Here is a 12,726-nt window from a genome sequence, read left to right as displayed (position 1 = left end):
CCACGCTTGGGTTGATTGGCAACATTGCAGAATCTAAGATGGCGGATGACTGAAGTGGCCGACAAACTTTTGTTGACTGGGTTTTGGAGAGTTACCCATGCCCATGAGTTACCTGTATTCTCCCTATTTTTGGGTCTTTGTCGAATAAAAATGTTCCGGGAGTTCATCACGTTAATAAATCGGTGGTAAAACATTTATTTATGCGGTATCAGCGTGTCTACGAATATTTATTCTTGTGTACGTGAAGACTCCTGTTTGGGGAATGGCGGATATGAAAAACTGTACAAACAAAATGTTTTTCTTCTGGTTTTAGTGGATTTTGTATCCTTGAATACGATCGATAACTTATAATATTCAATTTAACAAGGCTATCATGGCAGAGGGAAATCAGCGCTGTCCTAGTCCTAAGTAAGTTTTTACAATTTTCAATTATAGTTCAACTCCAGTTTTAACTTAACCTGTAGTTTTAAGAACCTCCTTTTTTAAACAAATTTATAGCTTTGATTCGTAAAAAATAAAAGTTAAAATCTAAAATTGGTAGGTTGAATAATAATTCAATTCATCTTGATATCAGACAGTGATTGGAAATCTATGCACTAGTCTCTTGAAGTCACCCCAGTTTTTGCGAATTATGTTTACCATATTATATTACCTAATATGTTTTGTGAATTTTCTATTTGGTAACCCCCTGGCTAAAACCTTTCTTATTTATGTCATTTTTTATAAATTATTTCCCATTGGATATTTAGGGCTTGATTCTTGATAGCCAGTATAATATAGAGGGTCTTGTGAAGAATAGCTAACCACGAATTTTGAGTCAATTTTTTTTTTTTGGGTTAGGTTACGTCCTATATAGTACAGATAAAAAAGAAAAAATGCGAACGATCCACAATTTTTGTCACAAAATCGTTCAAAAAATCCATGATTTTACAAGCATTTTGTGGAATTTGATCAGCTGATTTGGAAAGTTCGTCTGCGCTGTTGCCAAATCGCACGCGTAGTCTGAAATCAAATATTACATCATTCTTAAAAATTGTAGAAGTGTTTTGAAAAAAGAATGAATATGAGAATATGTGAACCTATGCTAACCTAGTGGCCGATCACATAGAGTAATCAAAAACATGGTTATGCTGTAATGGTTATTTTTTAAATATTATTAAAAAAAAATGCTTAGGTGAACCTATGCTAACCAAGTGACTGATCACTTAGATGGCAACAGCGGACAAAGCATCTCGTCGTAGTAAATTCATGGTTAGTTATTGTTCACAAGACCCTAATATAGAATATAGGTAATCAAATTTCAGGAAAGTGTTTGTGTTCAGTGATTTTTTTATTATTATACTTTTGTTTTATTTTTCAGTTTGCTGTAGGTATTATTAATTATTTTAACTTTGTTAGGTGAGTGAGAATGTAAGGTGTTTGTAATGAGTTATCACTAAATAAATAAATAAATAATTTCCTTGGAGTTAGCAAGATGTTTAACCCTGTTTTTTGAGCTTAATTATTTTATTACTTGTGTTTCTTTGGGACAAGTTTTAGAATATCAATACATTGTAAATAAGCAAATTTTGTTTTTTTTAGGATTATGGTATTTCGACCCACATGGGAGGAGTTCAAGCACTTTGGAAAATATGTTGAATACATGGAGTCAATGGGAGCTCATAAAGCTGGCCTTGCCAAAGTTTGTAGATATCTGTTCTCCACATTTTTTTTCTAATTTTTATTATACAGGTTATTCCTCCCCCTGAGTGGGTGCCCAGAAAAGGAGGTTATGATGTTAATCAACTGGATGTCACCATACCAGCACCAATTTGCCAAGTGGTTACTGGAAAACAAGGACTTTATCAACAAATAAACATTCAAGTATGTTTTCTTACCTTTTTTAGAGAAAGCTTTAAATTTATTTTTTTTAGAAAAAATCAATGACAGTAAAGCAATTTTCAGAGTTGGCTAACTCAGAACGTTATGCCACACCAAGACACTTTGACTATGAAGATTTAGAAAGAAAATATTGGAAGAACATTACTTATGTTCCACCTATTTATGGTGCAGATGTGTCTGGAAGTTTAACAGATAATGATGTTGATGTATGACTGACTAAGACAAAGCACCTTATGTTTGTTTTTAACTCAACATACATTTTTTTAGGAATGGAACATAAACAGACTGGGAACAATACTGGACTATGTGAATGAAGACTATGGAATTTCTATAGAAGGTGTTAATACAGCTTATTTGTATTTTGGTATGTGGAAAACAACATTTGCCTGGCACACTGAGGACATGGATTTGTATTCAATAAATTTCTTGCACTTTGGTGCTCCCAAGACTTGGTATGCTATTCCTCCAGAACATGGCAGACGTTTGGAGCGGCTGGCAAATGGATTTTTTCCTTCTTCCTATAAAACCTGTCAAGCCTTTTTAAGACATAAAATGACTCTTATATCTCCACAAATTTTAAGGCAGTATTCCATACCATATAACAAGGTTAGTGGTTTTCTATGAAAAACCTCCTGGATTGTTTTGCTGAAGTTAGGGTTTTTAGATTACTCAAGAAGCTGGTGAAATTATGATAACTTTTCCATATGGATATCATGCAGGATTTAATCATGGTTTTAATTGTGCTGAATCCACCAATTTTGCTTGTGAAAGGTGGGTTGAGTATGGCAAACGGGCGTCACAATGCACTTGTAGTAAGGACATGGTGAAGATCTCAATGGATACTTTTGTGAAAAGATTTCAACCTGACAGGTTAGTTGTGGTTGTAAATTAATAGTTGAGTTTTTTAAAATGTATCTGTTTTGTTGTTCAGATATGAAAAATGGCTCAAAGGTGAAGATGTGGGTCCCCATCCAGAGGAACCTGACCGTAAAGTCGCGGCCCCGTTGCCTCTTCCTCAAGACATTTTGTGCAACAAAAACAACCCAACTCTGCCTCAAAGTTACGTTGAAGGCCCATTTAAGAAGAAAAAAGGTCGAATGATGGCGGGTTATCCCAAGTACGTCGTAAAATTACAAGTTTACAAGATCAACACAAAACTTTGTTTTTGTAGTTTTGCAGAATTTCCAGCTGATTTACAGCTCCAACTGATTCAAGAAGACAACTTGACATTTGATGAAGTTCCACCAGACGAACAGCAAATGGAAGTTTTAGAAGATATATGGCTAAAAGCAGGCGAAATTGGTAAGATTATTTTGTTATAGTTATAGTGTAAATGTACATGGATTAATCAATCAATGTAGAAGCAGAGGATGTAGACATTTGCGATGATGGTTACAACGTTAAAAAAGGTAAACGAGTAATGCCCAAAAAACGGAGATCAGGTGGACCTGGTCGCAAACCTAAAAAGAAAGACACTTGCGATGTAAGTTTTTGTTTTTCAAATTGTCCATGGTCCTCAGAATAACTTATATTTTTCACAGGAGGGTGAAGAAACTGACGACGTTGATCATTCTAAAACGAAAGAACCAAAAGCCAAAAAAAGATGCGGCAAAATCGTGTCACTGTCAAAACCTGACTCACCCACTAATGAGTTGGTTAAGTCGTTGGTAGCCAGAGAAGCCGACTTGATCAACAAGAAAAAGAGCAAAACCAAAGATAAAGACGGCGGCAAAAAGAAACACCACAAAAAGAAGGATTCAGTGGATGAAACTGAACCAAACACCTCACAAGCAGATAATGTCACAATTAGTGAAGAAAGCCCCAAAGGAAATGTGGTTGAAGACGCCAAAGCCAAACAGTACATTGACAGTATTATCCAGCAAGCTCATGAAGAGTATCAAAGAGCCAATAATGCTCCAGTAAAAAGACAAAATGAAACATTAACCTCAACTTCCATAAAACAGGAACCTCAAAGGCTAGTGAAACCTCCTCAAGCAATACAAGGCACCATACCGCAAATGCCGGGAAATAAAGGTTTTGAAAAGGCATACTTATCCTTTTTACAGGCCAATCAAAATTGTTATCCGGGTAAAGTAACCAAATCGCCGCAAGTCAAAACAGTTCAGCCTAAAATCAAAGTCGAAACAATGCCTAGAACCAGTTTAGCGCAATCGTTTGACTCGGACACTACGGTGAGCCTCAGTCCGATCAAGACGCAACTGAGTGAAATTTCGCAGAGCGTTTTGGTAAAAAAAACAATAGTGAAAAGTGAGCCACAGTTTGTGGGTGCCGATTTGGAGTTGTTTGACCAATTGCAGGGTAACAGCAGCAATCATTCCACTCAGAATGCTCAAGGATTCTTGTACAAGTCTCCTGGCGAAACACAAAAGGTAAGAATGGATGGTAATTTAGTTGAAATAAAAAAAATCACTTTTTGTAAATGGGACACCCTGTACACTTTTTTGTTGTGCTATCTAAACCATTACTTACACTTAGACACCAGACTACTTAATCTTAATTTTATTTTGAATAAAAGACACAGGTTGTTTACAAACATCAATAGAAACTTTAAGCATTTTGTACAGGGTAACCTGAAGGGTATATCAAATGCAATTGGAAGTGCAGAAGAATCATACAAATTTTCACCATGCCTTTTTTTAAAATCTAATAAATTACTGGTCATACCTATTATGTTCCGGTTTTGACACATTTTTATTTATACATGAAACACCAAGGCATAAATAACAATATAAATAACCTCGCCCAGGTACTGACCGTGTTGAAGAGTCCACCGAGTGATAATACGATAACGTTGTACTCTGCACCTGCTGTTAATCTGCCTCCGCATATGTCAACCTCCTGCACTATTAACCCGCAGCAAACTTTGGGAATCAACCAGCCTCAGTTTACGGTTGTTAATGCTCAACTTCCTCAGCCGAGAAATTTGCAGAACGTCGTCATTCTCAACGGTCAAATTCCTACTGTGATAACAGGCAGCAAACCCTTAATTAGACCTCCACAGGAGTCCGTTATTCAGGTTAGTCTGCTGTAATGATTCGTATCGTCTTGTGCAACATTACTCTTTATCTAATTGGTAATCTGGTGTGAGCATGTGAACAGTATGCCTAAATATGTATATTAATAATGCCTTATAAGAATTAACATCCGGAGTGGTAGAAGTAATGTGTGTGGAAAGCTTGTATAAATAATAACATGTTAGCATGCTTTAAAATATGCTAAAGATTTGGTGACAACCCCAAAAATTCCATCCAGAATGTGATCCTGCCTGCTGGAATTACAATCAACGCGGTACCGGCAGCACCCAAACCCAACACAATCTGGAACAACCAAAACTGGTACTCCGTCAACTCATGTTACAAGACGGTGTATTTCAATAAGGATCCTTTCTACCCAATGTCCAGCCAACCAATCAAACTGGAAGAGGAACTCCAAATAGAACCTGGGGTAGATTTACACGAGGAGGAAGTTTGTACCACTGAAGACGAATCTGAAGATGCTGACCTTCCTGATACTGACATTCATCAGATTGAACATGCTACAAGTCCTGAAGAAGTACAAAATATTGAAACTCCTGATAATATAGAACCACTTGCTAAAATCTCAACTAAGGAAGAATCTCCAACAGTGTCATCTATACTTGGAGCTAATTCACCTCAAGTGAAAGTCATTGTGGAAAGGATGCAAGAGTGCTATGCCAGCTCTATTTTGTTGCATGATAATTTGACCGCAGTAACGCGCAGCCAGCCTCCAACACCGGAGAAAAAGTTGCCAACCGCAAAATTCCTGACCAAGAAAAAAAATAAGAGAATGTGGAAGTTTACTAAAAAACGCGTGCAAAACGAAAGGATGCCCTTAAAGGCGCATAATAACGATCAGAACAAACTCAACTTGAAGAGTAGGATGTTGCAGTTGTTTTTAAGACACAAATCGAAAAATGGTTCTAAAGTTGATTTGGAAAGGCTGTTAGGCAAGCACGCGAACGGAAAAAGGCGCTGCAAGGCTGATAAAAAGAAAAACATTGAGCTTCTGAAGGAGTTAATGAAGTTTTGCAGGACGCACGTGGCTAGCGCTAAGACTCGAGTGCCACCAGTTCCTTCGCAGGTGAGTTTTCTAATCTCTATTTTGCGTTTTTGGTGATTTTGTTTTAAAATTCTCGAATTCAGTTCCCAGAGTATATTTTTGCAAATTTAGGGTGTCCCATGAATATACCGACGAATTTTACGGAGCTTAGAAATGAAGATTGCAGACAAACGCGTATACGGCAAAAAAACGTCGCTATGCATATTTATGGGATACCCTATATAATAAGTTGATACTTTAAGGCAAATCACAGTATATTTTTTATACAATTATTCTATTATTATAATTTGCCTTATTGAATGTACCTATATCATTGAATAATCATATTAATGATTTTATTGAGACTTACAAACGTTTCGCACATTTATTTTTGTCATCTTCCGGGTTAACTATTAAATACTATAAATTTGTTATATACAGGGTGTCCCTAATTTTGTGCCACTCCTCGACATGGTAAGACATAACAAGATTGTATACTGTTTAGCTTTTTTTTAACATTATAGAGATGAAAAGAAAGTTTTTGCTGTGTTTTTAATGTTTTTTAAATAAGATTTTCATTACATAATATGCTGATTTGTATAAGGTAATCTTTATTTAAAGATCATCAAAAATATTTGCTGTCATTTACTAATAGCTGCATTTAAGAGTTAAGACTTTACATAGAAGAGATCAAAAATAAATGAAATCTTGGTTTAGTTTTCATCTCTATGCTGAAATTGTTTTTTTTTTACTTTGCCTATTATGCATCTTAATTACTTTATTTTGTATACAAGAGGTAACTTTTGTTTACTTTTACAAATATAATTTCTCAATGTTTTAACACTAATTGTGGTTTAGTATTTGAAATAGTCCGCAGTTTTCACAGATAATCCATTTGAATTGAACAGTAAGAAAAGAGAACTATTACAAATCAATGTTTTCGGCGAATATAGCGACAAAACGTTGTAAGTGAGGTGCACTTCATCAGACTGGTAAATATATTTGCCATGTTTGCTGAGCTCATTGGTTTTCCATGGTTCTCTCTTTTTGACAATAACTCCTCTAGATACAATTTTCAGTAACTATAAAAGTTCTTTCTGTTATTATAATGCTATTAGAAGTCTTAGTCTTATTTAATTTGTAATATGGTTTAATTTTCCTTTACTTTTTTTAGTTGGTTCTGACTTTTGTTTTCTGTAGTTATCTGTCGTCATATTTTTTTTACGTTTTGCTACATATTGATGATGATTATTTTGCTAATTGATTATGATATTTGCTTTGCCTACGATTAGCATGGTAATGATCCATTACATAGCTTCTTTTGAGCTACGTAATGATCGATTTTACCACACTATTGCGATAATAATTGATTTTGTCGCACTAGTGTGATAAAGCACCATAAAAGTATAATAAAATATTCAATAGTGCGATAAAATCTCTCATTACGTAACTCACAGCCAGAGTTAAAAAATGACTAATTTATGTGTAGTTCGTAGATAAAACATTGTACATTACCCGTGTGGTATGGCAAATTAATACATTCGTGTGGTCACCACCACTCGGTCTACGACTTCGTCATAGCAATACTTCCCACTCGTGACTATAAAAATGCTCATACCACATACCACACTAGTAATGTAAATAACTATTTTATACGTAGGCTTGCTAATCGACGAAAAAGCCGTCGTTTGTCATACTGTCTTTCTTGAACGGCTATTCAGTAAGCTTCTCTAAAATATTTTTTGTCTGAAGAACGTCTTGGATTTTGTACATTCCGAAACTAATGTTGATTATCTCTGGAGGATTATCTGTGCCTCCTCTAAGAATTATTTCGACACAGACTTCTACAATTCTTTAAAGTACAAATAAAAATACAACAATTTTTATTTGCGCGGATTTGAAATTCGTCTTGAGAATGTAAAACTAAATGTCCGAAACGTTTAATTAGTTAGTTAAAAATTACATTATGTGGATTAATTTACTATCTTTGGCAATAGCATAAGTTACAGAACTTAAAACTTTTTTAATCGTCAAACATTAGGTAATGGAAGAATCTAGTCTAACCCAAAACTTAGAACGCCAGAAAGAAAACTTGATTCCGTTGACAGTGGAATTAGAAGATGTTCTCAAAATGTTCTCTCCATCAACACGAGAGAGATTGAAAAACGGCGTCACCCTGTATAATATCAGTTCCTTGCCATCGCTACACAGCGTCCGAACTAACGGCCAAAGGAGAAGCGAACACAAGAAGTTCAACATACACAACAAAGGACGCCCACCAAATGAAGTGACGCAGGTAAAGGTTTTTTTCTGATGTTGAGGAGGTTTATGTTAATTTTTTTTTCTGAATAAAGGAGGATACGAAGGTTGCAATTGTTGTAAATGAGGAGGTATGGGCTAAACACCGAAATACGCGCTACTACAGGGGAAAAATCAGTAAAATCACAGACAGCTACAAATTAAAGGTTTATTTTAGCTGCGACCAAAGTATTTCTGGTGATATTTTACCGGACCATTTGGTTGATTGGGCTAATTCCCAGCCGCCTAATCGAGGGGATTTGATTCGGGTGCGTTGGACAGACGGTCTAATTTACGATGCCCAGTGCGTAAACCGCTTTGATGACGTAATTTACTCGGTAAGTCTTTGTATGTTAGTATTTCTTTCATTTACGGTATTATTTTTCCGTTAAATTTGTTTTAGGGAAGTTTAATCGAGTTTTCTGTTCTTTCAGGTATTGTTTGAAGATCTCAGCTGCCTCGACTTGCGTAGGAAACATATTTACTCACTGACAGAGAATATTCCTAAACGAATAATATCCAAGTTGGTAAGTACAATAGTTTTGCTCATGAGTACTTTGATGACAAAATTAAAACTTGACAATAACGATTCACTCTAACAAATGTCAAACACTGTGTGATTTTTCAGTCCTACGCTAGTGACATGCACTACAGAGATCACTTGTACGATCTGGATCGACCGTTGCCAGTCAAACGCCCGGTGAAAAAAAAATCCGTATCGGACACCTTTTAAGGGACTTTCTCGGAAACTTAGTTCTTTATTGTGGTTTGAAAGACTGATGCAATGAAGTTGTAGTATCTTAGTAACGGTTTTACGTTCAGTTTTGTGTAACTAGAATAATTATGAAAAGTTTCATGAGTTTTTACGCCCCATTTAACTCCTCCTTGTATAAAAGTAACTCCTATATTAGGGGTTTTCCCACTTTTTTTAAAATTACTGAAATTTTGGGCCCCTTAAAGATGTAAATAGTTTAGTTTCACCTATGATAAACAAGTATTTTAGTGATATCACTTTATATAAATAATTTTTGTGATTTTACATGAATTAGTTTTAGTAATAAATAAACATTTAGTTGCGATTCAAGATACATTTTGTTTATACTGAAAGAATGGTAATTTTATGTTTATTGTGTTTCGTGTGATATACTTTTCGTAATTCGGCTTTATTAAAGCAACTTATGCATAATTATTTTATATGTAAATAGGTTGAATTAGTGAAAAATACCGGCATTTTATTAATATCGGTTAAAATAGATTTTCTCTTCAAAAAGAACTAACAATTACTATTAAAAATATTATTGAAAGATTGTTTTTCTTTTTATGTCCACCTTTTATTTAATTAGTAGGTTAATATGAAATAGTTTTCCTCAGAATTATTTTCTTCCAAAGACCATTTTTTTTAAATAACCTTGACAAAAACTCACAGTTGACAGCATGTCTATCACAAACATATGGTTGACGTTTGTGGATGTGGAGTAGCATTCTATTTCTATCTTCGTTCCACCCTAACCCAATACAAGAGACAGACAGATAATCGTAATTAGTCTTTGGAGTATATCGAGAATTAATAGATTAAACCTTAGGTTGATTGTTGTTAATTTTTAAACAGTTTAAAAATGTCTATGAAACAAGACCTTTTGCAGCTATTAAAGCCGTACTACTTAATCAATTTAGCCCTTAGCTTGTCCTATGTAATCTTAAAAAGAATACCAGGTGTTTGCAACTATGTGTTCAACACAGACAATTGTGAATTTGAAGGGGTAAGTGGAGGACTAGTTTGGCCCCAATTTTAATTTAATTTATTTGTAGCGCGAGACTGAAATTTTATTCTTCTTACTCATTGTCATCGTGATACGAACCAGGAAATCCGGCAGTGTTAACATGATTAGCTACTTGTCTTCTAGTTTTGTCTACACCAAAATAGCCAATTTAATTTTGTGGTTCAACGCCGATTATTTTATGGGAATTGTCTATGCAATTTTGTTTGTTTGTATGTGTTTAAAGTATGTCATAAAACATAATTACCATTGTTTGATAATTTAGTGGGGGCTCTTCTGGTGCCTGAACCAACCTATGCAGGGCCAAGTAAGGTGATTTACTTCAGGGGTGAACAAGGCCTTAGTGATGAGTTAAGTGCTATGAAAGCCACATGGTTAGTGGCGTTTTACACTGCTTGGAATCCAGTTTGTGTTAGTTTTGCTCCAGTTTTTGCCAAACTGAGCAGTGAATATGGTACTGTACAATATGATTTCTTTTGGTTGGTTTGTCTCGAAACTATATGTGTGACTTCTTATTTAAGGTTTAGATAATTTGAAGTTTGGGAAAATTGATATTGGGAGACACCCAGAAGCAGGACAGAAGTACCATATTAGTGACAGTAGTTTCAGCAAGCAATTACCTACTGTTATTCTGTTTCAAGAAGGTTGTTGATTTGATAATTGTTATTATAATAAGCTTGGCCAACTGAAGGGAACTTTTAGGTAAAGAAGTAATGAGGAGGCCTACAGTGGATGCCAAAGGAAAACTGATTAAATTCTACTTTTCTGAAGAAAACATGACTTTGACTTTTGGTCTCAGCAATTTATATGAAAAAGCTTTGAATGAGGCTAAACAAAGTTCTAATATTAACAATGGGAAAAAGAAGAATTAGTGTTTCCACCAGATGTGTAGATTAAATATTATAGTGTAAGTTTTGAGAGTTGAGTAATTTGTGTGCCATTTTTTGTGTTATTTATTTAGTAGTAAAATAAAAAGAACCTGTTGCTTAATACTGATTTTATTTACATTACTCAGAATCACTGTCTCTTAATAATACATTGGTTATCATTGAAGCATGAAAAGTGTCATCATATGATCTTTTAAAGATTAACCTGGCTTTTTTCGCTCTTGGACTGTCAGGAATGATATCCTGATTATCATCATCCCCTTGCAATGGCTGTACTGCATAGTTATTTATGGAAAGTTTTTTATTAGGACCATTAAATAACAGTTTATTTATGGATTCATTTTTGCTGGTATTTTTATTCTTGTCCATATGCTCAATTTCATTTTCAAATTCTTCCCAATTTTCATTGGCTATTGCATTAATATCCTCTATAGTTAAATTGTGCTTTGTACCATTCAAATTAATCTTAAAAACATTATGTTACAACAAGTTTATCACATAGGAAATGTACTAAATACCTGAGTAATTTTGGCAGGCAAAGAGGCTGGGGCTACTGAAGATTGAGCATCTGAATCTGGATTTATGGTGGCCACTATAAATGTTACCTCAAAAGTTGGATTTTTCATACCAATAGAAAGAGGGCTATAAGTGGCTAAACTGATTGTAACCTATTAAAAAATCACTATAATCACCTACCAGCCTCCTTTATCAAAATCAAAGCCAATATCCAAATTAAAAGTTTCAGCAAAAGATATGGCAGTCCTGAAAGGTTTCAAAGGAAAGTTAACAGTGGTTTCCTCTTTTATTCTATACAATGAGAACTCAGAACTGTTCAAATTGATTTGGGTTCTCACTGACTTAGGCTTCTGAGGACCTCCTAAAATCTGCTCTTAAAAACATTCCTGAACTTAAAGTACCTAATTAAATTAACATTACCTGGATAATAATTTCTAGCAACTAACTTAGCTGTGGTAATCTCAAAAGTGATGTCACTATCAGAACTACTGAACAAATTAAGTAATTCATTAAAAAACACACTGCTGCCACATACACTGTTATTTCTGTATTGTGAATAATTATCAATAGTGATAACTTCAGGATCTAGCAGACATAAATTGTGAGACATTACAATCTCATCAGTTTTGTACTTAACTTTAAATTTTATGGTATCACTAGACATTTCATAGATTATAGAAATGTGCTCTAACTGTAAAAAAACTTATTTAAATCAAGCAAATAGAAACAGGATACCAACCTTTTTATCTATGTTAGTTCCCTTAAACATTGGTAGAATAGTTTTCATGTGGATCTTACAACTCACTGATGGTTCATCTTTAACATTGTACAATGTGAAAAAGCTGTCTAGCATATGAAACTGACCACAAATAGTTTTACTTTGGTTGAATGTGAGTAAAGTCAGTTGATCTGACTTAGCTTCGATGAATAATTCATCTCCTATTTTTGCTAAAGACTGCAGAGCCTTTCCTAAAACTAATATACAAATTTTTAAATAAAAATATTTTGATTGATTTGAAGTTTATCATGGTTACCCTTAATGTTTAAACAGGGTACCACACAATTCATTTTCTGCCATTCACCAAATTTTAATATTTAGAAACGATATTTTGCTCATACTGTTTGAGTTTTTCAATGGTTTTTCATAATTTTAAATACTTTGTTTATTTCCCTCCTATCTTATTCTTAACCTAACAATCGAACTTCAAATATCAAAACAAAAACAAGCTCTGACAGTGGCAACTGGCAAAAAACTCATATTTGACAGTAGTAAGATTTTTGTGCTT

At 34.4% G+C, this 12,726-nt stretch overlaps 3 protein-coding genes and 1 long non-coding RNA gene across 4 annotated transcripts; 3 read left to right on the top strand and 1 right to left on the bottom strand.

The window, feature by feature from the left end:
• Nucleotides 1–29: 29 nt before the first annotated feature.
• On the top strand, nucleotides 30–9,563 carry LOC145726859 (uncharacterized). Its single transcript, XM_081976133.1, has 16 exons — nucleotides 30–408; nucleotides 1,582–1,681; nucleotides 1,732–1,863; nucleotides 1,914–2,087; nucleotides 2,149–2,487; nucleotides 2,546–2,751; nucleotides 2,813–2,998; nucleotides 3,053–3,183; nucleotides 3,243–3,364; nucleotides 3,423–4,271; nucleotides 4,649–4,918; nucleotides 5,155–6,003; nucleotides 8,003–8,257; nucleotides 8,316–8,597; nucleotides 8,694–8,786; nucleotides 8,888–9,563. Exons 1-16 carry the CDS (start codon nucleotides 374–376, stop codon nucleotides 8,990–8,992), a joined length of 4,128 nt encoding a protein of 1,375 aa, XP_081832259.1. The 5' UTR covers nucleotides 30–373; the 3' UTR covers nucleotides 8,993–9,563.
• LOC145726871 (uncharacterized) lies at nucleotides 415–1,465 on the top strand. Its single transcript, XR_014177710.1, has 2 exons — nucleotides 415–783; nucleotides 1,290–1,465. It is a non-coding gene; the product is annotated as an uncharacterized LOC145726871 (long non-coding RNA).
• A 260-nt stretch (nucleotides 9,564–9,823) lies between the features above and the next one.
• LOC145726868 (thioredoxin-related transmembrane protein 2 homolog) lies at nucleotides 9,824–11,027 on the top strand. The gene is made up of 5 exons (XM_081976150.1): nucleotides 9,824–10,019; nucleotides 10,069–10,249; nucleotides 10,303–10,491; nucleotides 10,559–10,681; nucleotides 10,740–11,027. The coding sequence occupies exons 1-5, from the start codon at nucleotides 9,876–9,878 to the stop codon at nucleotides 10,907–10,909; spliced, it is 807 nt and encodes a 268-aa protein (XP_081832276.1). The 5' UTR covers nucleotides 9,824–9,875; the 3' UTR covers nucleotides 10,910–11,027.
• Nucleotides 11,020–12,664, bottom strand: Rad9 (cell cycle checkpoint control protein Rad9). The gene is made up of 6 exons (XM_081976147.1): nucleotides 12,475–12,664; nucleotides 12,180–12,415; nucleotides 11,861–12,131; nucleotides 11,621–11,801; nucleotides 11,443–11,566; nucleotides 11,020–11,389 (listed from the first exon to the last, which is right to left on the bottom strand). The coding sequence occupies exons 1-6, from the start codon at nucleotides 12,506–12,508 to the stop codon at nucleotides 11,045–11,047; spliced, it is 1,191 nt and encodes a 396-aa protein (XP_081832273.1). The 5' UTR covers nucleotides 12,509–12,664; the 3' UTR covers nucleotides 11,020–11,044.
• Between the last annotated feature and the right edge of the window lie 62 nt (nucleotides 12,665–12,726).

Source organism: Ips typographus, linkage group LG3 (genome assembly GCF_016097725.1).
Source record: "Ips typographus isolate SLU linkage group LG3, UJ_Ityp_2.0, whole genome shotgun sequence".
Lineage (NCBI taxonomy): Eukaryota > Metazoa > Arthropoda > Insecta > Coleoptera > Curculionidae > Ips > Ips typographus.
Note: the sequence above shows the minus strand (reverse complement) of the source record. Positions and strands in the feature narration are given on the sequence as shown.

Bases quoted from the DNA above. Each gene is read 5' to 3' on its own strand.
- LOC145726859 (XM_081976133.1), top strand. From the start codon at position 374: ATGGCAGAGGGAAATCAGCGCTGTCCTAGTCCTAA. The intron at 2,088-2,148 runs GTATGACTGACT...ACATTTTTTTAG, and splicing joins TAACAGATAATGATGTTGAT to GAATGGAACATAAACAGACT. The intron at 6,004-8,002 runs GTGAGTTTTCTA...GTCAAACATTAG, and splicing joins TGCCACCAGTTCCTTCGCAG to GTAATGGAAGAATCTAGTCT.
- Rad9 (XM_081976147.1), bottom strand. From the start codon at position 12,508: ATGAATTGTGTGGTACCCTGTTTAAACATTAAGG. The intron at 12,416-12,474 runs GTAACCATGATA...TTTGTATATTAG, and splicing joins ACCCTGTTTAAACATTAAGG to TTTTAGGAAAGGCTCTGCAG. The intron at 12,132-12,179 runs GTTGGTATCCTG...GTTTTTTTACAG, and splicing joins GAACTAACATAGATAAAAAG to TTAGAGCACATTTCTATAAT.
- LOC145726868 (XM_081976150.1), top strand. From the start codon at position 9,876: ATGTCTATGAAACAAGACCTTTTGCAGCTATTAAAGCCGTACTACTTA. The intron at 10,250-10,302 runs GTATGTGTTTAA...TTGATAATTTAG, and splicing joins CTATGCAATTTTGTTTGTTT to TGGGGGCTCTTCTGGTGCCT. The intron at 10,682-10,739 runs GTTGTTGATTTG...GGGAACTTTTAG, and splicing joins TGTTATTCTGTTTCAAGAAG to GTAAAGAAGTAATGAGGAGG.